The 25,201-nt window shown below is 42.8% G+C and overlaps 5 protein-coding genes across 13 annotated transcripts; 3 read left to right on the forward strand and 2 right to left on the reverse strand.

Annotated features, from left to right (window-relative positions):
- Positions 1–578: 578 nt before the first annotated feature.
- Positions 579–13,134, forward strand: LOC105700273 (the record flags this gene model as incomplete). The annotated part of the gene is given in 7 exon segments (XM_023432173.1): positions 579–746; positions 912–1,081; positions 1,454–2,242; positions 2,320–2,521; positions 2,695–2,899; positions 3,057–3,189; positions 7,004–13,134. Coding segments are annotated over 7 exon segments (4,371 nt in total), but the record flags the coding sequence as incomplete, so codon positions are not given.
- A 224-nt stretch (positions 13,135–13,358) lies between these two features.
- Positions 13,359–14,993, forward strand: LOC105700278 (histone RNA hairpin-binding protein). Of its 3 annotated transcripts, XM_012425967.2 has the most exons (4): positions 13,359–13,577; positions 14,012–14,300; positions 14,388–14,569; positions 14,808–14,993. In XM_012425967.2, exons 2-4 carry the CDS (start codon positions 14,118–14,120, stop codon positions 14,974–14,976), a joined length of 534 nt encoding a protein of 177 aa, XP_012281390.1. In that variant the 5' UTR covers positions 13,359–13,577; positions 14,012–14,117; the 3' UTR covers positions 14,977–14,993. The 3 variants fall into 3 exon arrangements, with proteins under 3 accessions (XP_012281390.1, XP_012281388.1, XP_012281389.1); XM_012425965.2 differs by having other exon boundaries at positions 13,361–13,577; positions 14,012–14,569; XM_012425966.2 differs by lacking the exon at positions 13,359–13,577 and adding an exon at positions 13,627–13,822 and having other exon boundaries at positions 14,012–14,569.
- A 53-nt stretch (positions 14,994–15,046) lies between these two features.
- LOC105700276 lies at positions 15,047–16,728 on the reverse strand. 7 transcript variants are annotated; one of them, XM_012425961.2, is made up of 4 exons: positions 16,495–16,728; positions 16,112–16,316; positions 15,766–16,042; positions 15,047–15,692 (listed from the first exon to the last, which is right to left on the reverse strand). In XM_012425961.2, the coding sequence occupies exons 2-4, from the start codon at positions 16,267–16,269 to the stop codon at positions 15,216–15,218; spliced, it is 912 nt and encodes a 303-aa protein (XP_012281384.1). In that variant the 5' UTR covers positions 16,270–16,316; positions 16,495–16,728; the 3' UTR covers positions 15,047–15,215. The 7 variants fall into 7 exon arrangements, with proteins under 7 accessions (XP_012281384.1, XP_012281383.1, XP_012281379.1 ...); XM_012425960.2 differs by having other exon boundaries at positions 16,112–16,339; XM_012425956.2 differs by having other exon boundaries at positions 16,112–16,387.
- Positions 16,729–16,831: 103 nt separating this feature from the next.
- Positions 16,832–18,229, forward strand: LOC105700275 (phosphoglycerate mutase 1). The gene is made up of 3 exons (XM_012425955.2): positions 16,832–17,054; positions 17,219–17,716; positions 17,785–18,229. Exons 1-3 carry the CDS (start codon positions 16,847–16,849, stop codon positions 17,949–17,951), a joined length of 873 nt encoding a protein of 290 aa, XP_012281378.1. The 5' UTR covers positions 16,832–16,846; the 3' UTR covers positions 17,952–18,229.
- Positions 18,230–18,356: 127 nt separating this feature from the next.
- Positions 18,357–25,161, reverse strand: LOC105700274 (heat shock 70 kDa protein cognate 5). Its single transcript, XM_012425954.1, has 11 exons — positions 24,992–25,161; positions 24,294–24,358; positions 24,019–24,164; positions 23,791–23,914; positions 23,405–23,713; positions 23,136–23,298; positions 22,605–23,061; positions 22,021–22,317; positions 21,549–21,736; positions 21,250–21,390; positions 18,357–21,145 (listed from the first exon to the last, which is right to left on the reverse strand). The coding sequence occupies exons 1-11, from the start codon at positions 25,082–25,084 to the stop codon at positions 21,059–21,061; spliced, it is 2,070 nt and encodes a 689-aa protein (XP_012281377.1). The 5' UTR covers positions 25,085–25,161; the 3' UTR covers positions 18,357–21,058.
- Between the last annotated feature and the right edge of the window lie 40 nt (positions 25,162–25,201).

Raw genomic sequence — 25,201 nt, forward strand, 5'->3', positions numbered from 1 at the left:
GCTTGACGTCAAGCTAGCACGGCCACACTGAAATTTCAAATTTCGAAAAAATGGTGGGGGTACAAAATTAATTAATTCAGCACAAAATTAGCACATAATTAGCACATAATTCCTCTGTATTCAGAAATCGTGAACTGGGATGTTGCCGTGCTAGCTTGACGCACCTAAATTCTCGGGCCGTTTGGATTAATTCCGATCCCGCGCCTGGAATATCTTGGAATCGATGGGGACGTATAGTTATATATTCGCCCCTAGAAATAATTGGAATGTCCCTTTTTTCTTTTATTCCCTCGGGATTTCGGGGGAAATTGGAATTGCATGAAAACCTGGAAAAGACCCCGACGAATGCACGGAAAGAATCATAGTTCGATTCCAGTGAGATCCGATTTGCCATAGTTCCTTTTTCATTTGGTAACATAAAACATTTCAACGGGAAGCTCAGTTAAACGAACGAACGTTAAATCCAATCATATTTACGGAGTTCACTCTATACAGGAAACGTGTAAAAAAAATTAAAAGTCGACGCGTTGTAATGAGTGAGGCATTTTTTATGTAATATGAACCTTACTTTTTTTCAGTTTAAAAGAGAAGCAGCAGAAGTTATAAGGGGGCCTTATAATGCAAATAGACAGTCGAGATATGTAGAATTGGTCATGGTGGTCGACAAAACGGAGTACTCCGCACTCGAACAGAATTTAGACAATGTCTATCAACACTGCAAGGACATAGCCAACCTCATTAACGCTGTAAGTCGTAATTACCTCTTAGTCGTTATGACTCATAAAGAAAGACAGTTCTAACGATGTTAATCGTGTCGAGAAATATTACTTCCAAATTGTGTATTGGAAGTGTATCGATTTTATGAAGATTTCTAACAGCATTTTTTCCCCTGCATTCTTGTTCTCTTGCAGTTGTATATGCCGCTCAATATTTTCGTCGCTCTAATCGGCGTAGAAGTTTGGTCAGATATAGACGAAATTTCCGTAGTACCAAATGGAGATACGACCCTCGAATCGTTCCTTCGATATCGTCGAGAAAGACTCGCCAACAGAATCCCGAACGACAATGCTCAGCTCCTAACGTTAGTACAAATCCTAACAATATATGTTCCCATTGTTAACGGCTGTCCTGCACTGAGCAAACCAAAAATAAATGGATAGAACCAAAGAAATAAATTGTCACAATTCCGAATAAACGTTGCGTCCAATTTATTCGAGTGAAATAATTATTCTTCGAGTTAGCAGAATATTTCTTTGGTTAGATGACATTGCGTGGTAGTCGAATAATGTCGACCTTCTTCGTTGACGGTGAAAAAAAAAAAAATACCTCGAATAAAAAATGCGGATAACCTGTATATCTCAGAAAAACCGTAGAAGCAAAAGTACGTGGAGGATAATCTCTTCTAACGTCTATGATCAGCTCCGAAAATATGATATCGTTTTTCCAATTACAGGGGGTCGCAGTTCGAGGGGGGCGTCGTGGGCAAGGCCCTGAAAGGGCCCATCTGCACGTACAAATTCTCCGGTGGAGTAGCCATGGACCACTCGGACGTGGTGGGTCTGGTTGCAGCAACAGTGGCCCACGAGATGGGGCACAATTTTGGGATGGAGCACGACTCCACCGACTGCGACTGTCCCGAAGAAAGATGCATAATGGCGCCCTCGAGCGGGTCCTTCGGGCCCGTTCATTGGTCCTCCTGTTCCCTGGAGTACCTAGCTCTGGCCTTCGTCCACGGGATGGACTACTGTCTCAGGAACAAGCCTCAGAAGTTGTTCGACAGCCCCATGTGCGGGAACGGCTTCGTGGAGCCCGGGGAACAATGCGACTGCGGCCTCAAGGAGAATTGCGACAACCCCTGCTGCAATGCGACGATTTGCATGTTGTACGCGAATGCCAGCTGTGCGACCGGGGAATGCTGCGACCTGAAGACCTGCAGGCCGAAAACTGCAGGGACCGAGTGCAGATCTGCCGAGCACGAGTGCGACCTTCCGGAGTACTGCACAGGGCAGAGCGAATACTGTCCATCGGACGTCTTCAAGATGGACGGAGAGACCTGCAGCATGGGGAAAGCCTTCTGTTATCAGGGGTCCTGCAGGACCCACAATGACCAATGCAAGCTGCTATGGGGACCTACTGGCACCTCGTCGGCTGCTCAGTGTTACGACATGAATAACAAAGGCACCAAGTATGGGAATTGCGGATACAACCGGACGAACCTGAGCTACTTCAAGTGCGAGGACGAGTACGTGCTCCGTTTGTCATTCTTTTTGGAATTCAACGCTCGAGTGGAGTGGTTTAATTACCGATTATGTGTTGCAGGAATCTTTTGTGCGGCATGCTGCACTGTAAACATCTGAACGAGAGGCTCGAGTTCGGCATGGAGTCCGTGGCTATTCTCAGCCACTCTTTTATTAACAATGGAGGGAAAATCATAGCCTGCCGGTCTGCTATTGTTGACCTAGGACTGAATCAGGTGGATCCAGGATTGGCTCCTGACGGGGCAAAGTGCGCACCCGGAAAGGCTAGTATAAGTTATACATTGAGAAGCTCGTTAACAAACACGTGGCATAGAGGTTAACGATAGCAATAAATGTACAAAGAAAATTGCTAACAGGGTTCTGACAGGAAAGAATCATTGGTATCGATCATCGATAATGTCTGAAATTTATGGATCAATTTTCGTTCTCCATCTAGATGTGCGTCAATCAGAAATGCCTGCCCGTTGGTGACTTGCGAGCTTCCGTGTCCGGAGGCAAGAATTGCCCGAACAATTGCAGCGGTAACGGGGTGTGCAACAGTCTTGGTCACTGCCATTGCAATCACGGCTTCCGTCCACCGGATTGCACCCAGCCAGGAATCGGCGGATCCGAGGACAGCGGACCTGCCGAGGACCCTAATGGTACTGAAGATAAACGAAGCACTATCGAATCCTACGTAGAAAAAAAAAAAAAAATGCCGAAATTCCCTAAAAGGAGAACGCTTCTTGCTCTACTTTCTTTAAATCGATTACGAAGGGTGTGCCTCGTTAACACTTAGTCTTATTCTGCTTCTTGCAGCGAGGACCGACTTTATAACGGCCCTGTACATCGTCTTCCTGGGCGTGATCCCCACGATAGCCCTGGTGGCTCTTGGTGTCTGGTACACCAGAAACAATGCCAGTCGGTACTGGAAGAAAGGACCCATGTCAGCGTACGTATCTAGTCTGAACTGTTTCGAATCGAAATCGAGGACCCGGGGCCTCAGTGGGCACTTGGGTGTCCCCAAATCCTCGAAGAGTAGTAACTTCTTCGGACGAGTCCTCATCGTCTTCGGCCCCAGAAGGGGCACGTCCCGAAACGCGAACAAATTGTTCACGATAGGTGACGGTCTCCCCAAGAGGGAGAAACTGCAGATAACGAAGGCAGACCTAGTATCGACCACGAATCCCGATGCAATAAATTGCAGCAGCAGCTTAGAAGCCAGGAAATCCGCGCAAATTAGCGAAGGGAAATCGAACCCTCCCAAGGCACCCGAATCGCGGTTTCAGTCGAACGTATCCTCGAAAGCGGAGCCATCTCCGAGGATCGATGACCTGCCGAAGAAAGAGTTAGGCTCGATAATTAAAGAGCTTAAGAGCAAGAGCAAGATGTCCCCCGAGGGCGAATTAGATGCTTCGAGGGGGGCGGAGGCCAAAACGAAAAACACAGGGCCGCCTAAGAAGGAGCTCAGCTCGAAAATTGCTGAACAGATCAATCAGCTGCAGGGTGGGTCTACCCTGAAGAACTTCAAGGGACTCACCCTGAGGACTCAGGGTCTGTTCGAGCACTTGGTCGAGAGTCCCTGCAGTACTGGCGACTCCAGCCCGAAAACTGGGGACAATCTGTTGGCCAGTGATAAGGCGAAACCGCAGCCCACTGTGGCTTTCTATGATAAGAAACCTCCGCCACCTCCTGCTCCTGCTCAGAGCTTAAAACCAAAATTTTAGACACTTTTTTCTTCTCCTTGTTTTAAAGTTAATTAACCAAAAATGTCTGAAGCATTGTCGACTCCATCCAGAATAGTTGGGGACAAGTTTTTGGCCAGTGATAAGGTGAAACTTAAGCCCACTTTCTGTGATAAGAAACCTCCGCCACCCCCTAAATCTACGCAGAGCTTGAAACCAAAATTTTAGACGTGTCTTCTCGTTACTTAATATGTAACATCGTTAAGTAATTAAGGGGAAGATGTACTTGTGAATTGTGTACTTAAAAACAGAGTAATCGAGAATCTATTTCCTAGGATAATAAGCTACATTGGGAAGACATGTTTTTTTTTTATTGTAAAGTACAGATTTGAATTTAAGTAAGATATGCAAAAGCCTAGTTCGATAAAATGAAAATCAATTAATCAACGTATCTTGGAAATAACCATTTTCAAATATTTTGTTCGTATTCTTTCCTTCAAATCTGCCAATCAGATTCAGAAAAAGCCATTCCCATTGGAAAAGTATTAACATATACAGTATTAAAAAAGACATGCATAGATGAACAATTAGCAGAAACTATGATCGATATTTGGTAAAGCTCTCCTTCTTCGTAAATTATTTATCGAATTAATGAAAGCTCATTTTTGACGGCACTTTAAATATCTTAAAAAGATATATTCTTAAACATTCAACAAATTTGATTTCTCGGAAATAAGTGCTCAATAAAGTGCGAGAAACGTTCGACTGAATCGCAATTAATGTACAGCTGAACCTGCCATTCCATAAATTGAATAATCTCACGCAGAATGCGTAATTGTAAATACATACATATTATCCTAATAACGGATATAATTGCTGTACGATATACAAGATAAATTGCCTAAATAATAACGACGCCAAGAGGGAGGGATCACTTTCGTTTCGCGAAGTTTGCAAAGAATTAAAAAAAAAAAAAACAAAAAACAAAGTGCCGCCACTTTTACCAATGTACACTGTGATCTGATTGCACTATCTCAGCAACGAGTCATAATCATAGGTACGAGTATGATATTGTTAATAATTTTAATAACGTGTTCTTAACGACGCGGCAGAGCAGATATTAAGAAAGTCCCACGTGTTCTGCACGTTGTATAACTATTACAATAATAAGTAATTACATAATAAGCAACGAATGATATAGGCACGTTCGTGTACATACTCATATTTTTTTATATTTATTTTTTTAAGAATTAAGCAAGGCTCAGTCACTTAACGGGACCATTGCACGAAGAGCTAAAAAAAAGGGATGTACATTCAATTAAGAGTTCCGTTTCGTGCAATATCTATCCGTGCAATAAAAGGCAATTACGATATTGTTAATAATTATTTTCATGTATCTCGCAATGAAATGTTGAAATTCGAGGAAAGGCAGAAATGAAAAAAAAGAGAGACAATGAACGTAGTTGCATGAGCATGTGCAAGTCCTGATGTGCATGAAATGCACGACCTTCGATTAGGTGAATCTTTGTGTTTGATTGTACTGGGCTGAGAGGGGTGTTTTTTTTTTTTTTTCGATATTTTTGGAAAGTCCACTGCGAAACGGTTTCCAAATTGATATATATTTTTGCGACGTTTATGCCAAATTCAGCCGCTAGACTCACTTTCCGATTAATGGATAGGACCGACATGAATTTTTTCTAGTTTAACGACAAAGCCACTGTACATTGTATGCAATAAAATTAGATACGGATTGAGACTAGTTCTGTTTCTCCTTGTGTGATCAGTGTGATCTTCCTATTCTCCGCAGCTTGCTACTAAAATTTTTTAAACATTTACTAACACTTCCTCGCTGCTTACTCCGTGGAAATTCACGAAGGAAAATCAACTGGAAAGTATTCAATTCCCTTTGCACCAAGAAAAATTCCGACCTCACTCTAAACTGCATGATTTACTTCCTTTTGTGATAACTAAAAGTTGTGGCGCGACATATGCAATGTTACGGTGGAAATAATAACATTAAATTTAATAGTTCATTCATTTAGTGTCACTATAGTATCGGCTGGTGATTAGTGGTTGCGTAATTATTTTTACGGAGCAATAATTGTTTCTCGGTCGTCGAGCTTACATGGAAAATTTATAGGATGATGTATGACCTTTTTACCTAGAATTATTGCAGACTATTATTAATCATTTATTAATACAAATGTGCATGCCGATTAAGTGCGCTTGTAGATGTTGGTCAATGTAGTCTAAGGATATTTGCATTTATTGGACCCCTTTCTCGGTGCAAGTTATGAAACTTTTTTGCATTTTCGTCACTTACTCATTTTTTTTTTAAATTTTTCATCGTTTCATCAAAGCATGTGAGTAATAGGAAAATCCGCGATATTAGATAATCTTTGTTTCAAAGTACACGGTTCACAATTATTACATCGAAATGTCGTTCAATTAGACTTAGAATAATTCAAATAAAATGGAGGCACTAGATACGTCTAACAAATCGCCGAAAATGACATAAAAGTTGTAATGCCGTAATCAGTTCCATCATTTGAAAATAACACATCAACATACTAAAAATCCACATTCGCGATTATTAATCCTACATAATTCGTAAAAATAGCTCGTCAAGTCATGCGATCGTATTTACTGCAATTAAAAATTGCCAACAAATACCCCTGTTCAAAATGTCCAAAGCCTCTCAATTTACGAAACTGGCATATCATTTATGAAATTGGATTTTTGGAGTAATTATTACCCTATTTCGAAATTGCAAAATTTATAAAGAAAAAAAAATCCTTTAAAAAAATGTCCAGTCTCTCGCGCGATTTGCAAAGGTCGCACATGATTCACGAAAGTAGCTCCTCGAATAGTTGTCTAATAATTGAAAGTTACCGAGAAAAAAAAAATTCTCGCCGAAGGAGGTCTTGAAGAGGGGTAATTCCACCCGGAACACGACAATTAGATTTCCCTGATTGACGGAAAATGTAACTAGCAGAGTTCACGGCTCCACAATTCGCAGCTCTAGGTCGCGCCTCACCTGACCTCTCCCCTGCTTAAAATCGCTCGAATTTCCATTTCCAGGCTGGACCGCGGATCCGGGGGTCTCCCGATCAAGACGATCGATCGTTCCACCCCGATCCATCGAAACATCCGAACGATCGATTCGGGTCTGAGCCAGGACTCGGCCTGCGCGAGTCTGCTGCCCGAGGACAACGACGAGCGCTTCAACAACAACTTCTTCGGGCAATTCAAGGGTTTCGCGCCAATAATGAGTCCATCGAAGCCCGAGTCGAAACCCGTAGCTACAACAACCCCCAACATGCCAACAATAGCGATAAAAACGAACCTGAAGCCGATGCAGCGCAGCAACACCCTCCGCGGTAACCTGCCATCACCTGGTAAAACCTCCCCCAGGTTGCCCACCCTAACGCCTCCAGCATTACCGCCATTAAATCCAGGATGCACAGCAAGACCCCTGATAAGCAGCCCGGTGCTGGCAGCAACGACATGCACATCAATGGAGCTGATAGCAGCAAAAGTTCCCGTAAGACCAGCCCCAGAAATCCCGAACAGCACTCCTCCGGATGCGTCAGCTACATCGTACGCCCCCCTAAAGCCACCCCGGCCAAACAGTACCCCATTGACCAACCTGATCATCCCAGAGCCAGAGAAGAAGCTGGACAAGGGCATCATCGCCCTGAACAGGATAGCTTCGATTTTGCGTCCCAATTCGGGGATCACCAGATCTATCTCTCAGCCAGCATCCAGGGAGGAGAAGAACACGAATTCCCTGCCGAGGAGCCAACACCACAAGGCTAGTAAGGTGTTGGACAAGGAGATCCTGAGGAACCTGGAGATCTCCAACCCGATCCCGCAGACGGAGATCGAGATTCCCACTCCGGCGATCCCCGTTGTCCCCCTGAGTCCTGGGAAGAGTAGTTCCGAGGATAAGAGGAACGTGGTGATGAGAGCACAGAGCATGAGGGACTCGAAGAGCAGCGCCAGGCCGGCGATTCATACTTTCGGTTCCATGAGGCAGGCAAATCCTGTAAAAAGGCCCATCAGCATCCCAGCGAGCATCAGACCCACTTCTCCACCTCCTGGACCGCCGAAAGTCGGACCAGGGAGTCTGGAAAGGTGCGAAGAGAAGGATCCCTCCGGGTACCAAAACTCGGAGGCTGTGGAGCCGAAGGCACCCGAGAACCAGTACGACGATTGCATGAACCTGGTCCCCGAAACTTCCCTGGGGAAGATCCTGGAGGAGTCTCCGGTCCAGGACAACATCTACGCGGTGATAGAGGAGTCCTTGCCGGAGAAGGGGAAGGAACTCGACAAAAAGGCTAGCAACGTCGTCAACGAGTACAAGGCACCGAAGAAGATCGAAGTTCCTGGTGGTGCGACGGTGGATGGTACAGGATTGCTCTCGGAGATCGTCTCTGAAATCTCGAACAGGAATTTTGACTCCATCTACTCGACCTCCACCCTCGGCAGGAAGAGGGAGAAGAGGGAGAAGGAGGAGCTGGGGAAGAGCTCCGGGACTTACATCAACTCCAGCCATTACAAGTCCCCAGGAGGGACATATCCAAATTCTGGAGCTGGGAGTCTAGGAGGTGCTTCCGATAGCTCTTCAGGGTACATCGTGACCTCGAGTAACTCCCAGAAGAAGGCGGCGACGAGGACTTCGAAGCCAGGGGAGCAGATAGACAGGAGCAAGTTGACCTCCTTGAGCTCCACCAACCCTAACGTCAACGACGACATGTCGAGGGAGCTGGGGATGAAGCCCGTGGACTCCGGAGTCCCCGGCAAGTTCTTTGGATCTGGAGCGAGTAGAAGCTTGACCAGCAATTCTCATTCGAAATCCGAAGAGACGAAGGAAGAAGGTAGAGCACCGGCGAAGCCGCCCCTGAACAGGACCAGGACACCTCCAACCATCTCTAAAGGCTTGGTGAACACCTCCAAGCAAACTTCAGATGCCTCCACCAAGTCGACGACCTCTAGACTGGGGTCGAACACCTCGTTGAAGTCAAAGTCGTCTTCGGAGTCTTCGGGGAAGACCTCCAGGCAGGGATCAGACCCTAGTCCGAAAGAGAAGAGCGACCAGTCCAAACTCTTTAAACAGCCGACCCCAACAAACCGGTCCAACGATAGTCTAACCAAGTCCACCAGCTCTGAGAAGCAGCAGAGCCTCGAAGTCACCCCAGAGTCCCTGAAAAGTGTGCCTTGCAGTCCCAAGGGAGCTCCCAGCAAGATGCTGAACACCTCGAACAGCCCCGACCTGGTGTCCAGCTGCTCCAACGCGAACCAGACCGGCACCAAGTCCCCGGACGTCCTGGGGACCAACGCCAAACTGGGGGGCACCAACGCCAAGGTTGGTCAGAAGTCCCCGACACTCCCCAGGAGTGCCAAGACCCCGTCGATGCCTCCCAAGACCTCCAGCATAGTGTCCAAGGCTGTGGCCTTCACCGAGAAGAAGAAGACCCCGGTAAGTTCGAATGGAAACCTCATCAAAGCGCCCACGGCGCTTTGTGCGAAGGAGAACTCCCTCAACTCGAAGAGCCAGACTACCGTGAAGACCTCTACAAAGCCTGACCCAAAGACCGGCGACAACCTGAAGAGCAACCCCGTGCAAAAGGCAGCCGGGCTGAAGAGTAACGTCGCATCTCTGCAGCAAAAGTTCGAGCCCAGCAAGGCCAACAACCAGACGAGGAACTTGATGACCGCCAACAAGAAATCTGTGGCCGGAAGGGTGACGGAACTGAATCGAACTGTCGGCGGGAAGAAATGAAAGCTTTCGCGCCGATTAAGGCGATACGAAAGTGGCATCCGAAGGGCCTATCGCTTATGAACGCCGAAGTGGGTGGAATGAAGCGTCCGAAATTTTACCACGTGAATGTGGAGACCCTAAAGGAGGTGACATTTTTATAAACATTTCTTAAATGATTATAAAGAAAATGAATGAGGTCTCATGGGTGTCGGGACTTAGCTTGGGGCCTCCATATTCATATAGAGAAATTTCAAACGATACCGTGCAACCAGTCGGAAGAAAAGTGTCATAGGCCTTTCAGAGGCCACTTTCGTATCGCCTTAACACCTTGACGGGGAATTCTAGTCCACCTTCTTGGCCACCCTGGGCCCAGGATCGAGAGCTGCCACCAGTGCAAATTCGTTTGCTACTTCGACTTCGTTATTTATTGAGCTCGCTTCGCCTTAAGGGGTTGAAGGCTGACTCGATGATGAGGTTTCCGTGAAATTTCCATTAACCGACCTCTATTCGAGCTCGAGGTTTTCAGCCGCGATCACTATTGTATAGACATACTACTTAATGACTTTCAAGCAGCTAGACTATAAAACCTAGGAATAAGATTATTTATGTGGCTCGAGTTTGGAACGTTCCATGAACGAGCTTTTTGCATCGTCGACGATAATTCATTAACTTTCCATAGAATTGACTTAGCTAACCGCGTAAAGTAATATAGCATTTCTTGTATGTCGAGTAATGTCACTATACGCGGCTAAGTTTAATCCTAGGGAAACTGGAGAAACTGCTTAAGATTCAGAAGATTCAATTGAATAATGATTTATCATTAAGCGACCGCCTTCTTATCCTCGAGGGCGAGTTGAATATTTTTTTATGTGGTCAATTAAGCTCGTCCATATGCAAATCTAATGGAAATACGAGAAATAGGAGAAATTAACTCACTGGACGTCTCAAGATTTCGGCCGCATAATTGTCGGAATTAGATTGGAAATTGAACAGAAGGAGTTATCTAGCTTAAGGACCCCGTCCTGTGCCAGGGGATGTACATAGGAGGCATATGTATAAAGTTTAATATTTTGCTAAAACCTGTCGCGAAGTCTAAGTCCACATTAATCGTAACTAACGTACGGGGAGAACCTAAACTCGACTATAAACGGCTTTTATATGAAGACGAGGTGGGAAGAGAAAACCACGGTGAAAACGAGAAGAAAGAACCTAGTAGCGTTATTTTCGAAATCCCGCCCACGACGGGGGGCTAGGAAGAGAAAATTATTGAGAATTCTGTGATATATAAAAATAAAATACATTAACACTCTACAGTTTACTGTAGGCCAATAGGTGCGACCAATCGTGATGTCCCACGGCATCGTAGGCTTTAAGGTCCCGAAGAAAGGCAAAAGGAAAAAAAAAAGAAAAAGACTCCCGGGTTTATTTTGCGGGAAACCAAAAACGGGACCCTCCGAAAGAACGGCACATCCCTGAAGAAAAGGAAGAAAGATTCGCAAAGAAAGAAAAATATATACCGCTATTTAAGAAGCATTAAGGGGGCTAGTAGATTGTGAGATGCGTTTTGAAGCGTAAAACATGGATTAAAACCCATTTTATATAACCTACTAGCCCTTTTAATCCTCGTTATCAGAGACACCACGCGCCATTTTCCCAAAAGCGTGAGGGAATCTTTCACGGGCTTATCCGCGGGAATTCTGGCCTCGAGAGTTTTTCATACTTTTCAGCTCGAGGAAGGAGAAATCGAAAGATTTTCCAGGGGAAGATATTTCCCGCCGAGTGGCCCTTGAATTTTCATCCCGATTTTTCTAAGCGACCCACCCGACGTACACGAGAGCGTCCCCACGGAAGCGTTCATATTGAACATCGATCGTAATTTTGTATAATTAGTTTGTAGTCCAATTTTCCTGGTACTTGACCCATGATAACGCGTTTCGGGTCTCGGTGGTCAGATACCAGGGGAAGAACCGACAAGAACCCTGAATATTTATTTGACTGACCGTGTAAATATGTTTATACGAAGCATAGACTTAAGCATCACTTCACGAATGGCGCGCCATCGCGCTTTTCTTTAATATCCTTCGTTTTTAATTTTAAGCGACGCAGCCGGAAAACAATATAAACATATTCCTACGTTTGTGTCGATTCGAGGCTGGCACGTTAAATCGCATTAGAGGGTTTCGTACAAGATTTCCTTGTATCCTGGAGAACATGAATGCCTTCTCGTCGTAAACCACCGACGCCATTTTGTAACACAGAAACAGAGCTGAGCAGAATTTATTCGAATAACGAATATATAATAGTATTAAAAGAGAATCATCAAGACATTTGAGCAAGAATTTATTCGATCAATTAATAACGAAATATTTCAAATTGCAAATAAAAGGAATAAAGTTTTATTTCAATGATCTCCATTCGAATGATATCCAAATCTGCACAGGAGACATTCATGTTCGCCATTGTACATTTCCGGCGATTTCGCGGTACTGTTAAAGTTTTATTAAATGCAATAGCGTAGCTCGGTGTTGGACACGAATATGCAGTCGAGCGAGGACTTTGTTGTTAAAGTCACCAACAAGATGCATCTACTCTATTTTGACATGAATCATCCTAGTGTCTACTTAGTTCCTACACGTCGCCCTTATTCCGCAAGGCATTTATTATTTCCCTTTCCCGGCGGTGTAACAAATCGTTCAAACATTTATGTTCATATTTTCGTAGCGTATGACGTGGGCTCTGTTTCAAAATTCACAAAAAATAAATAAATAAATGGACATTTTCATTTCTCCGCACATCGCCATGCAAATTATACGCAGCTTAAGCACATGCGAAATTCTATTGAGAAGAAGTGTATTAATTTATGAATATATTTTCTAGATTCTAATGACTTGTCTACGTGAGGTGACAGTGAATCGATAGAAATTGTGAATTTTAATATCTTGACGATTCGATTAACAGTGAATTTTGGAATGTTAGTCCCATAAGTTAAATGGTATTTGTTAGTATTTTTGAGTAAGACGTTTCTTTGCATTATCAAAATGACAATCAAACTGCCGCTAGCGAATGTCGAAGACGGCCAATTTTTATTAACGACTGTTTCTTTGGATCTTTGTCCTTCGGAGGAGTTAATTGTTATTAAAAATTGGGCGTCTTATGGCCATGTCATGGACCATTGCCCAGAGTACATGACCATTGAGCTATGACGATTCATAATTCATTGATGTCAAGTGCATCGGAAGGGTGAGTACTCGTAATACCAAAGATGCATAAATAATTTCCCCTTTCAATACATCGTACAGACGAACTAAGCGTTACGGCAATTAGTTAATTACTATTAATTCAACGTAACGTGTATATTTCGTAAGTTATGTAGTTGTAATAAATTCTTTATTCCAGGTATCCTATAAAAAGAAAAAAAAACAAATAAATCGGCTCATTTACCTTCAAATTTACCGTTCATAACCCACTGTTTAATTTTTATTTAATTTCTAAGTGAAAAGTTCAGGACATTATATCATGTGCAGTGTAAGCCGTACGGGTTCTCTTAATTACATTCTGTATTCAGAGAAAAACGAGATTTCACATGATATTCGACTTGCACTTTTGAATGTTGCGCGCATTTCCGGGTAGTAGAATGGCCGAAGGTGCTAGTAATTATTCACAGCTGGTGCCATCTACCAGTTGGAAACGACCTACTTCAGGTCGTTCGAGGTCGACCGAGTTTCGACTTCAATTCGATTTCGGTTCGATTTAAAACCGCGGGACGCGGTGCTTTCCGAGTCCAATATTGTTCAGCGTCGGCGATGAGAAGTTTGACGGATTAATTTATGAGAAAAAAAAATCGATGTTTCTTTAATATCATCGAGCTGGTCTCTGTACAAAAGCAATAAGGTATTCAGTTTTACACCGCGCGAACTAGATGCAGATATCAGGCGCACTTTTAGGTTATGAACAGTGTCAATCCTTGAAGTAAAGTCTACGTCCCCTCGCAAGCGACAATGGATAAACATTCTCTGTTAAAGATATCTATTCGAAATATATTATACACGTAGTTAAAGTTTTTTCAAGATACAATACTTGGAGATTCCGTGTACAATTTCGCGTTTGGAATTTTAGTATACAAGTGTACAAACTTAGTATGTATAATAAATTTCAGTCTTTTGTATAGTAATTTTTTATTACGTCTGGGAGAATTTATCGGCGTAAATACTTTTGTATACGCGTATTCATGTCGAGTGCTGCTGTTCCTGACTTTAATACACATGTGTAATCAGAAATGTTCTGAAACATTCAACTGCTTTTAACAGCGTTGATTTAAATTTCAGATATTGCATGCGGCAACTTTCCCGACGTCGTTCGCTAGCTGATTGTGATTTAGTTGATTCTAAGGTGTTACAAATAGTGTAAGATAAACAGTCCGTTTTAATTACCATGGCTGAAAGACTGGAAGGAACCACAGAATTGTCGCAGGAGGAGGATGCTCTTCTAGATGAAGCGATAACCAGTAGTTGGAAGAGACCTACGGTGGAATATCGCAACGGCGGCAAGGAGGTACAAGAGGATGACGAAGAGTTCCCTCCATTGGCAAAAAAGACCAGAGACAGTAAAATGCAGGTATTATATAGAAGTAATGTGAAAAATATACCGGAACGTCGCATCACTGCCCGTAAGAGGTTCAGAGAGGAGAGTGTTGAGACACAGGGTGAGAAGATGACACGAAATAGATGCAACAGTTCGTCGAGCTCTAGCACGACTTCTTCAGGAAATGGAAAGAAGAACGTCGAGTACGAGACTGATCCTGCAGTCTTGGCGCGCAGACAGAAGGAAATTGACTACGGAAAGAACACGATAGGATATGAAAGATACATTCAAACAGTTCCTAAGTAAGAATTTGATATTAATAGTACTGTCGGGTTTTGGATGTCAAGTGCAAGGATACAGAAACTTACTATTTTGTTTAATAGTAATTTTTGCTAACTCTTATTACTGAAATGTCATGAACATATATCCAAATTAAATTTACAAGTTACTGTCCATAGAAATAGCTATACAAGAAATGTCCATAAACCTAGTGTTAATATATACAGTATAATTGTAATACCATCTCTTTGTACTTCTCAGAAATGAACGTGCAAAGGAACATCCGAAGACACCACCAAAGTATGCTAAATACAGTAGAAGAGGTTGGGATGGTATGGTAAAACTCTGGCGAAAACAGTTGCACAATTGGGACCCTCCCGAAGAGAATTGCGACGACGCAAACAGCGAAACTAAAAGCTCCTCACCCTAGCAATAGAATCCTCCATTTCATAATATTATTTTCGAGGTGCCTTCACCACCTTATCCATGAATAAATTGTATAAAACCACCTTGTTCTCTGATATATTCTTTGATAAATATACATTGGTTCAACAAGGGTAAAAAATATCTTGATTCACCAGCACAAAGGCATTAGCAATTCATGAAAATACTCAAATTTGATTATGTCATCGTGGTATGGCTCACATGTTACACATAAAATTGCGACTGTTAAGATGAATTCCTTGGTTCTTCTAATTTCTTTAAAATCGTATCAAGTTTCTGGCTGACACTGAATTCCAGTTGTTCGATTCGTTGCATTAGTCTTTGTTCTATATCCTTAAATTTATTATCGATATAAGATTGAATATCCAAGTCTTTGATCTCAGAACTGGAATGGTTCTCTAGCTTCCTCGAGCTTTCTTCGACTTTCAAGCTATCACTATCCAGTGATTGGGAATCTAATTGTGAACTCGCATGACATCCTTGATAAGAACCATCCTTAGGAAGATGGGCAGAACAAGTACTGAAGACTTGTATTAGTTTTCTCGTCTTTTCTAATGTTAAGACGGATTTAGATTTTGGCAAGAAGTTATTGATCACATTGAAATCAAATGCTTCCCTTTCTTCCGGTGGCATTGGCTCGGTAAGAACGAGCCTTATTCCATAGAGCCACATAACAGGACGTTTATACTTTGTCTTGACAAACTATAAATTATAAAAGTAATAGAAAAGACTCCCACGTTAAGGGAATTCTTCTACGCGACATTAAACCGTTTACCTTGATGCGAATTTCTGTCGAAGGTGGCTCAACGGAGACTTCTGTGATATATACAGCCTTGTCATCAAATTCATCTACAAACTCTGCAACGGCAGTGGTCCAATATTCTCCACACTGCTTATAGAACTCCAGGACAGATGCTTCCGAGACCACGGCAACGCGAGCAATCTTTTGACCATTTGTTACTTTTATGCCCCATGTACAACAGTCTTCGTCACGCGGTAAACGCAGCATCTGAACGCATGTATTCAGTGACACCATTTCCTCCAAGCTTGGCCTAAGAGAAATAATTTACGATCGATACATCCAAAGAAACGTCTCACAATATCTCTTTGCAAGTTCTTACATTCCCATAGCTTTGGACAGAGCCACCGTGGAAATGGTATCCCGAAAGCACCGGTCATTACTAATTATCCAATTAGAAGTGATCTCGAAAATATCCTCCTTAGGAGCAGAAGTATTCGTAGAGTCTGCCGGCTTGCTACTGTCTTCTGTTACTTCCATAATTACTTCCTACTTGTCGATCAAAGTACTACTTCTTTTTAATGTACCTGTTGTGTACATAAAACAAGCACTAATAAGAATTTCAAGCTATGCTCTCCACAAATAGTTACTCCTCGGACTGTGAAATAGAAGAAACTCAGATTAAGACCAACATATAAAGACACGGGAGATTCACATTTCATTCATTTCCTTTTCCAGCGCAAATGATGTTTAATTAAAGGTTACTTCGACAGAGGACTGCGATGAGTAAAAAGCTGCCCAGGTTCTGTCATCGACGCGTCACATTTCGTTATAAATAAATAATACAATCGTTCCGATGGCTTTGTTCTAAATAGTTCTAAATTAGAAAGCTCGTTTAAATACTGTTATTGTCAGAGATGAGTTGAGAGACTGCTCAGGGCAGGGTCGCGCGATCGCGTCCTGTGCTGCCCCCGGTGGAGGATGCAGACGACTAATGCACTTGTCACCTGTTACCCCTCAGTGGCAGAACAATGCATTCCTGATGGGGACTCGCGCAAGCGCGATTTGTTCGATGAAATTCGACCGAAAGCTTTCAGATATTTTGAGGTTAGGATGGATGTCGAGAGATGGTAGGGAGTTGAGCGGTTCCGTTGGCCGAGGCAGATCAGAGAGCAGCGAGTCGTCGCACTTAAAAGATCTCTGCACTTGTATCGAAAACATGTCCAAGTCTAAATACAGCATTGTTATGGTTCGCCACGGCGAAAGCGAGTGGAATCAGTTGAATTTATTTTGCGGCTGGTACGACGCCGGTCTGTCCGACAAGGGTAAGAAATCGTTTTCTCACTTTAGAACGAAAAACTCGCGCTCTATGTCAAGGGCAAAAGGTCGTCCGTTGTAACTTGACATTAACAAATTTCTACCCTCTGTCACGTCAAATTCGATCTTTAAATCTCTTCCTTCCGCGCTCTTTACTTATTATGAATTGTAGGGAAAAACGAAGCTGTTGCAGCTGGAAAAGCGTTAAAGAACGCAGGGTACACCTTTGATGTGGCGCACACATCGGTGTTAACGAGGGCACAGGTAACGCTACAATCCATTCTTAAGGAGATTGGTCAGGAGAATATACCAATATGTAAGACATGGAGATTAAACGAGAGGCACTACGGTGGTCTCACTGGCATGAATAAAGCTGAGACAGCAGCTAAATACGGAGAAGAACAAGTACAAATTTGGAGACGATCCTTCGACACACCTCCCCCTCCCATGGAGCCTGATCATAAATACTATGACAACATAGTGAAAGACCCCCGATACAAGGATGGCCCGAAACCTGAAGAGTTCCCTAAATTTGAATCTCTTAAACTGACGATTGAGAGAACTCTGCCATACTGGAATGACACGATCATCCCACAACTCAAAGAGGGCAAGAAGATCATCATTGCTGCTCACGGAAACAGCTTGCGTGGCATCGTGAAACACTTAGACAGTATGTTATACATTTATAACAAATATCTAGATCTTTACCAGCAATAGTAAACCCTTTTTAACTTTCAGATCTGAGTAACGATGAAATAATGGGGCTTAATCTTCCTACGGGGATTCCATTTGTCTACGAGTTGGATGAGAATTTCAAACCCGTCGTTTCAATGAAGTTCCTAGGCGACGAAGAGACTGTCAAGGCAGCAATAGCTGCAGTTGCTGCGCAAGGGAAAGCAAAGTAACATAAAAAAGCCCACTCTACCCTAACATTTGTGTACAGGGATTCGAAACTGGTTTTCTTATCTCTATCACGACTCGATATATCTGTATAAAAATAGTTTCCCCATAATTAGTGTACGTGTTCATTGCTAAATAAGAACTGGCTCCTTATTAGAATTCGAAAATCCTTATGCGTACTCTTACCTTCACTGTGAAATACATTCGTCGTATTACCTGTACTAGCTGCAACTACACATAAATGTACAAATAAATCCAAGTGATTGACAATATACTCCAGAAACAATCTGGCAATTCTAAATAAATACGTTTTTGATGTAAATCGAACCGCACGACCAATAAAAAAAAAAAATCAGCTAACATCCATACAGGACCCTACGTGTAATTACGCAAATAAAATAGAGGTAGTATATTTTACAGCTCTTTTAATGGCCGTACATTCGTCAACTTACATCAAAAACTAATCGCAGCTTGGATATAACCCATTCACCATTGTCAGGCTGGAAAGTATCGACAAAAATATTCCTTCAGCAGAAGTTTCGAGGGATAATCGAGCATTTTGTATAATATACCATGTTATAACACTGTACGTATTTATTAACGTACCAACTTCATATATGAAGCAATATTCCATTCGATCCAGCCTGACGTTAAAATCAGACAATGTTTAGTTTTTAGTTACCTCGCGCATCGAGATAACCTAAAAATTCTTTCGCACACCTCCTGCCGACAAGCCGGTGAAAAATTTGAAACGATTTATTGAACAACACAACGAAAAGAAACACGTAGTATAGTTCCCGGCGCGGATTCTCGAATAAAAAAAGATTGGTGGACCCCGGGTCGTTACAATTGTCACCTCTAATACCGCGGTGCTTAGAACCTACGTACACGTATCATGTATTTCCGCTTATTCTATGTACCTTTCTCTACCATGCACTCTTTTCACTTTCGTCCACGTATATAATCGTCCCATTCACGCACTGGATAGGCTACACAATAAACGGGCAACGGGGAAATAAAAATATAATGAAAGAATCCTCGCGACCGTGCACCCACACGCCTAATTTCTAGACCCCTCCTTATCTCTCGTGATAATATGAAAAATCGAATTTACAAAAATCACTGGACCTACTCTCGAAAGCGCTACGATATACCATTGTTTAAAACTAACTTGAATGGCGATGAGGCTACAAAGAGTTCAGAAGTTCTCATGGAAGCCCAGATCCGATGTTATCACTTAAGATGATATGAAAGTGACGTCAAAGAGGCCTCCGTTGAAATTTTTCTCCAAACTGATTGTATCAAAACCTTCAAACTCCACCACGTGAACATAGAGACTCTAAAAGCCAGTCTCTCCCTGCGACCCATAAAATTTCAATTTTTATGAAAAATTTTTAAAACTTCTATGAGGAAATTTTTCAGACATCGACATTTTATGGGCACCAAAACCTTCCTTATAGCTTCCAGATTCACGTTGTAAAGTTTGAAACGATTCGGTACACCCAGTTCGGAGAAAAGTTTCATAAACGAGACCTCTTCGACGCCACTTTCACATCATCTTAACCGAGATAAGATGATTGCAGCGTCGCCACCGGTTAGCTAGCGTACTACCAAGCATCAAATCCGCTCGTATCCTAACTAGGCTTCTGGGGAGACTTCTGAATGATTTACCAGCTAGTTGGCTAGTTGGTTTGCCAGTTTGAACAAAGGCTAAGTGGCACGATGCCAGGATGACGCGACTAGGCCACTTGAAATATCCAGGAAATTACGTTCTCCAAGTAACGGCAATGAAAGCGAGGAGTTAGTTTCGTCGTTAGCACAGTGGAATTAGGTTTTCGATGTCCAGGGACCGACCCACTAGTCCAAGCTCTGGTAAAGAAGCTCATAGAGTAACCGTGTTTCTTTTCCTTCCCCCCCTAACTCAACCTGCAGCATTAAAAGTCGTTCCTTCAATCCTGGTCGCGGTAAACCGGGAGGAGTTTTTGTTCCTCGGGGTCTTCGTAATCACGAGGTAAAATTTCCAACGATTCGGTACACCCAGTTAGAACAAATTTTCATAAACAAGACCCCTTTCCACACATCGCCTTAAATGCCTATAGGGCAAACATTGATTCCGATATTCAGAACTGAAAGATGATTAATCAGTGATGATTAAATATTCAAGGGATGGACATCCGAATCGTGGACAATGTCTTTTCTCTTCCCCTCTAATGCCGCACGTCGAGTAGGACGCGAATGTCTCGGCCGATGCGAGCGGCACAATCAGTTATGTACATAATTTACATAAACGTTTCAAACGGCAGAGCATATGCGGCTTAATTTTCCTCGGATATAAGAAGTGTCCTTGGTCAAGAAACTCGGTCGAGTACCGCGCCAAGTACATCTGAGCGCGAAACTCGGTTGTTACCCAAGAGTAAGTATTTATCGCGTGGACGCAGAGGGTGTCGATTATTACCAGGGCTCGTTTCTCGGCAAACTATTTGTGCAGTTGTTCTTTGGCGATTGGATTCTCGTTAACGGAAGACCACGAGGCGAAATTAGGTATACAAGAATCATGAACTTCCTTGATAAGAACCAAGGTACGTAAAACGAAGCCCGAATCACCAGGTGCGGTATTTTCGAAAGGTAGTTAAGGGAACGTGAATGTGGCGTCAAAGAATTCTCGTTCATGAAACTTGTCTCCAGAGTATATCAAATTGTTTCAAACTCACACCTTGTCTTATTCCATCCAGATTTCTTTTTTTTTCTCTCTCGACACCTAGTTTAGCCCTGAGAATTCCAGAAACGCGACCTCGAATCAGCACGAAGCGAGCCATCGAATTTCGACCTCAACCGCGTCGATTTCCGCGAGGGAAGATATTTCACCTTCTCGTGGACTTGTAACCGCGAACACACTTCATCGTCCCAATCGCCGTCGTTCTCTCGCCGATCTAGTGCCGACGTGTGACTAGTACGAACTAGTACTCCAATGTACCCTAAAATAGTGGCGTCGATAGCTCAACACCGGAAATAGCTTCTGTGCATTTGTGTTAAAGTCTCACGACGGCAATCTGGGAACTTATGATACGCGAAATGTCCATTACGTTTCGTTCGACAAGGCTGACTAAGAGATTTAGTTCTTCTCTTCCTTCTTCTCGCCCTCGGGTTGTTCCTGTTGTTGTTGCGCGCCCTGGCCGCTGGCTTCTCGTTCCGCGGCCATCTGAAGCGACAAAGTGCCTCGTTAATGATTATTAATAATTATTAACAGTCGACAAATTAAGAAATCGCCGCTCGTCATCTAGCTGAACGATGATCATTGCGTACCTTCTTGTACGCCATCTCGAAGAGCTTGAGACTGGCTTGCTGGAGCTCGTTGGTCTGCTTCTTGATTTCTTCGGGGTCTATGCTGTCCTTGTTCGCCAGGGTTTCCCTCATCTTTGCTACCAAGTCTTTCAGCTTGTCGCTCTGGAAAAACACGCAAGATGTGATTTTATCCAATGTCAAATAACTTATGCCAAAATGTACATTAACCCTTTCGATACTATGGGTGACTACAGTCACCCATCGCACGTTTGCTGTGTCCTACAGATGACACAGTCGTATTGAAAAGGATTAAGAATTACCTCTTCCTGAGGTAGCTGCGCCTTGAACTCCTCCATCTTAGCTTCGGTGTCATGGACAATTCCCTCGGCTTGATTGACAGCTTCCACTCTATCCTTCTTAACTCTGTCCTCTTTGGCGTACTGCTCGGCATTCTTCACCATGTTTTCGATCTCATCCTTGCTAAGACCTCCGCTTGACTGGATGACGACTGAAATGCATTACTTATATATTACATCGTCCCTAAGTTTCGAACATTCTGTAACACTCCACGCGATAACTCAGAAAAGATTATCCACATACGAGGATACGTCGTAACGATGCAACATTGAGAGACGAAAAATATACACATCATTGTAGTCTGCTTGAAAGTAATTAATTCGATTGTTCAGGTACTTAAAAAGTTGTCAAATTTGAAACTTGACACAGGTATATCAATTTATGTAATAGGTGGACTTGGTTTAAAATGTGGAATTGTTAATGGAAGATTCATACTTTGTTGCTCCTTGCCAGTGCCCTTGTCCTTTGCAGAGACGTGTACAATCCCGTTTGCGTCAATATCGAATGTAACTTCAATTTGCGGAACTCCTCTCGGCGCTGGGGGAATGCCAACAAGTGTAAACTGTCCCAGGAGTTTGTTGTCGTTAGCCATTTCTCGTTCACCCTGGTGAACTTTGATTTCCACCTGGGTTTGGCCATCAGCCGCCGTCGAGAAAACTTGGCTCTTCTTTGTGGGAATTGTCGTGTTGCGAGAGATCAGCCTGGTAAACACGCCTCCAAGAGTTTCGATACCTAAATATCGATAACAATAGATGTTAAAACTCCTTCCGCTCACAGAGTACACGCAGGTATTAAAAGGTTTTACATTTAAACAGTCAGAAGATCAATATCTTCACAATATTTTTCAGAGAGAAGATTAGACACTATACATCATCTGTAAATATTAATAATACGCATAAAGTATAAGCTTCTTGATGAGAACGATTTTTGTAATCAAGGTGTTAACTATTTTCATTTGTGTGGAATAATTGCCTCGGTATAGGTAAACATTCAAGTTAGATGTGATTATGAGAGTTTACCCAATGAGAGAGGAGTGACGTCGAGGAGGAGCACATCGGTTACATCTCCAGCAAGTACACCTCCCTGGATGGCAGCTCCAACAGCAACGGCTTCATCAGGATTGACTGCCCTAGAAGGTTGTCGTCCGAAGATGTCCTGGACTGTTTGTTGAACTTTTGGCATTCTGGTCATTCCTCCAACCAGCAAGACGTCACCGATGTCAGACTTGGAAACCTCTGCATCTGACAAGGCTTTCTGACAGGGTTGAATCGTTCGCTTAATCAGTTCGCCTACTAAACTCTCAAATTTGCTTCTTGACAGTTTGAGATTCAAATGTTTTGGCCCACTGGAATCCATTGTCAGGTATGGAAGATTGATGTCAGTTTGCAGAGAACTGGACAATTCGATTTTCGCTTTCTCAGCAGCTTCTTTGAGTCGCTGCATCGCCATGGCATCTTTCGTTACATCTAGGCCTTGCTGTAAAAATTAAAAAGAATGTTAATTAGATGTTCTTTGATTATGTTCCTACAGTTTGCAACAGTGTTACATACGTCTTTCTTAAATTCGCCAGCGAGAAAATTGACCAAGGCATTGTCGAAGTCCTCACCACCCAAGAACGTGTCACCATTAGTTGACTTCACCTCGAAAACACCCTTTTGAATCTCTAGAATTGAGATATCGAAGGTACCGCCTCCAAGATCGTATACTGCTATGCTGGAAGTGTTATTGATAGTTTGAGAGTGAATATTTGAAATAGTAATTCACATATCCTGAGAGTTCTTATATCGAGTGTAATGTAAAATTAGAAGTATCATTATACATTTTATCCTCAGCTTTATCCAAGCCGTATGCCAGCGCAGCTGCCGTCGGCTCGTTGATAACTCGAAGAACATTTAGACCAGCAATCTGTCCAGCATCCTTAGTTGCTTGTCTCTGAGAATCATTGAAGTATGCAGGTACAGTTACGACTGCATTCTTTACCGAAGTATTCAAATATGCCTCGGCTGTCTCTTTCATTTTCATCAAAATGAAAGCACCAATTTGACTAGGAGAATACATCTTCCCATCACCTCCTTGAACCCACGCGTCTCCATTAGACGCCCGAACAATTTTGTATGAAACAGTTTTCCTGAAATCATTTACATTTACATGATGATAAACCTTTCAAAAGTCCCTGCATGCCATTGTGTTAAAAAAAATACATACATTTCTTTTTTTACTTCAGAATCATCAAACTTCCTTCCAATAAGACGTTTAGTTGCGTAGAAAGTATTTGCTGAATTTGTGACTGCTTGACGCTTGGCAGGCATTCCAACAAGACGCTCTCCATCTGAAAGTAAAAGCAATGTATCAACATTGCATCAATAACGCGATTTTCATTTACTTTTAGTACCTTCGGGTTAAGATATTAACAAAGTTGTTTTATTCACAAACCTTTCGAAAATGCAACAAAAGATGGTGTCGTTCTCGAGCCCTCCGCATTTTCAATGACCTTAGCTTGTTTTCCTTCCATTACCGCGACACATGAAAATGTCGTTCCTAAATCAATACCTATAACTGCCCCCTTAACGCCTTCCGATCTGTTCACAGAGAATAGAAATAAACATTTAACAGATATTATCATAAAAAGATAATCAAATTTATTTCTGTACACATTCACCATGTAATATAACCTCACTAAAAATTAACAATGTATCATTAGTACTCACTTGTACCGATACTGGTACAATTCATTAGGCCTTTGTAGCGACAAAATCGAAGGAGTGGCAGCAACCTGAAATTAAAGAGAAACAATAAAAGAAACTACATTTAAAAATAGAACGATGCTTAGAAACCTTTACACGTCGGAAGCATGATTCCGATAAAATGGCAAAAATACAACAAATTACGAATTCTCCATCCGAGTAATAAAACTTCCGTTGTTTCCACAGGTTTTTACAGTTCTAATTTCAAATATCTGTTTCGATTCAAGATTATTCAAGGTTAAGATACCTATATAATTTCGTAACTACGATATAACCTAATCACTGAAACCCGCAACGCATATCTTCCGCATCACTGAAGACTCCAAGTGACAATCAATTCGAGCGTGCCATAATATTAAGACCAAAAAGGAACGTAAGAAATACGTTTGGCATCGTTACTGCTTTTCTCGATTAGCGTAACATCGAGGAATGCCTCGAGTTCAACCGCGCCTCGTGGGCACCGGTCGGGAAAGCGACACTGATAGGTCTCAACATCAAAAATGAACGACTGTCATTATTTCATCTCCGTAAAGAAAGATCATCGCGGATGAGAAATAAATTCGGCCAGGATGGGGAAGCACTTGTCTAGGGATGAAATAAAGGAGGACGAGTTCCTCTCGGGGTCGAAACGTGCACCGCGGCCTCGCCGGTGGAGTACTCACATTTTTCAGGATGGTGCCGAATTGTTGCCTCCTGGTTATGTCGCAGGACACTCCGACGCAACCGCGGGTCAAGATTCTCGAAGCGGCCAGCATTTCTTGTCGTAGAATGCGGAATTTCGGCGAAAAACCAGCCGGAACGGCGACTCCAACTTCACGTGTAGTGATGCAACTCTCGCAGAGACTGATACGCACCGCTCGTGCGCACTCCGT

The sequence above is a fragment of the Orussus abietinus genome, unplaced genomic scaffold (assembly GCF_000612105.2).
Source record: "Orussus abietinus isolate OABI.00-Male unplaced genomic scaffold, Oabi_2.0 scaffold56, whole genome shotgun sequence".
Lineage (NCBI taxonomy): Eukaryota > Metazoa > Arthropoda > Insecta > Hymenoptera > Orussidae > Orussus > Orussus abietinus.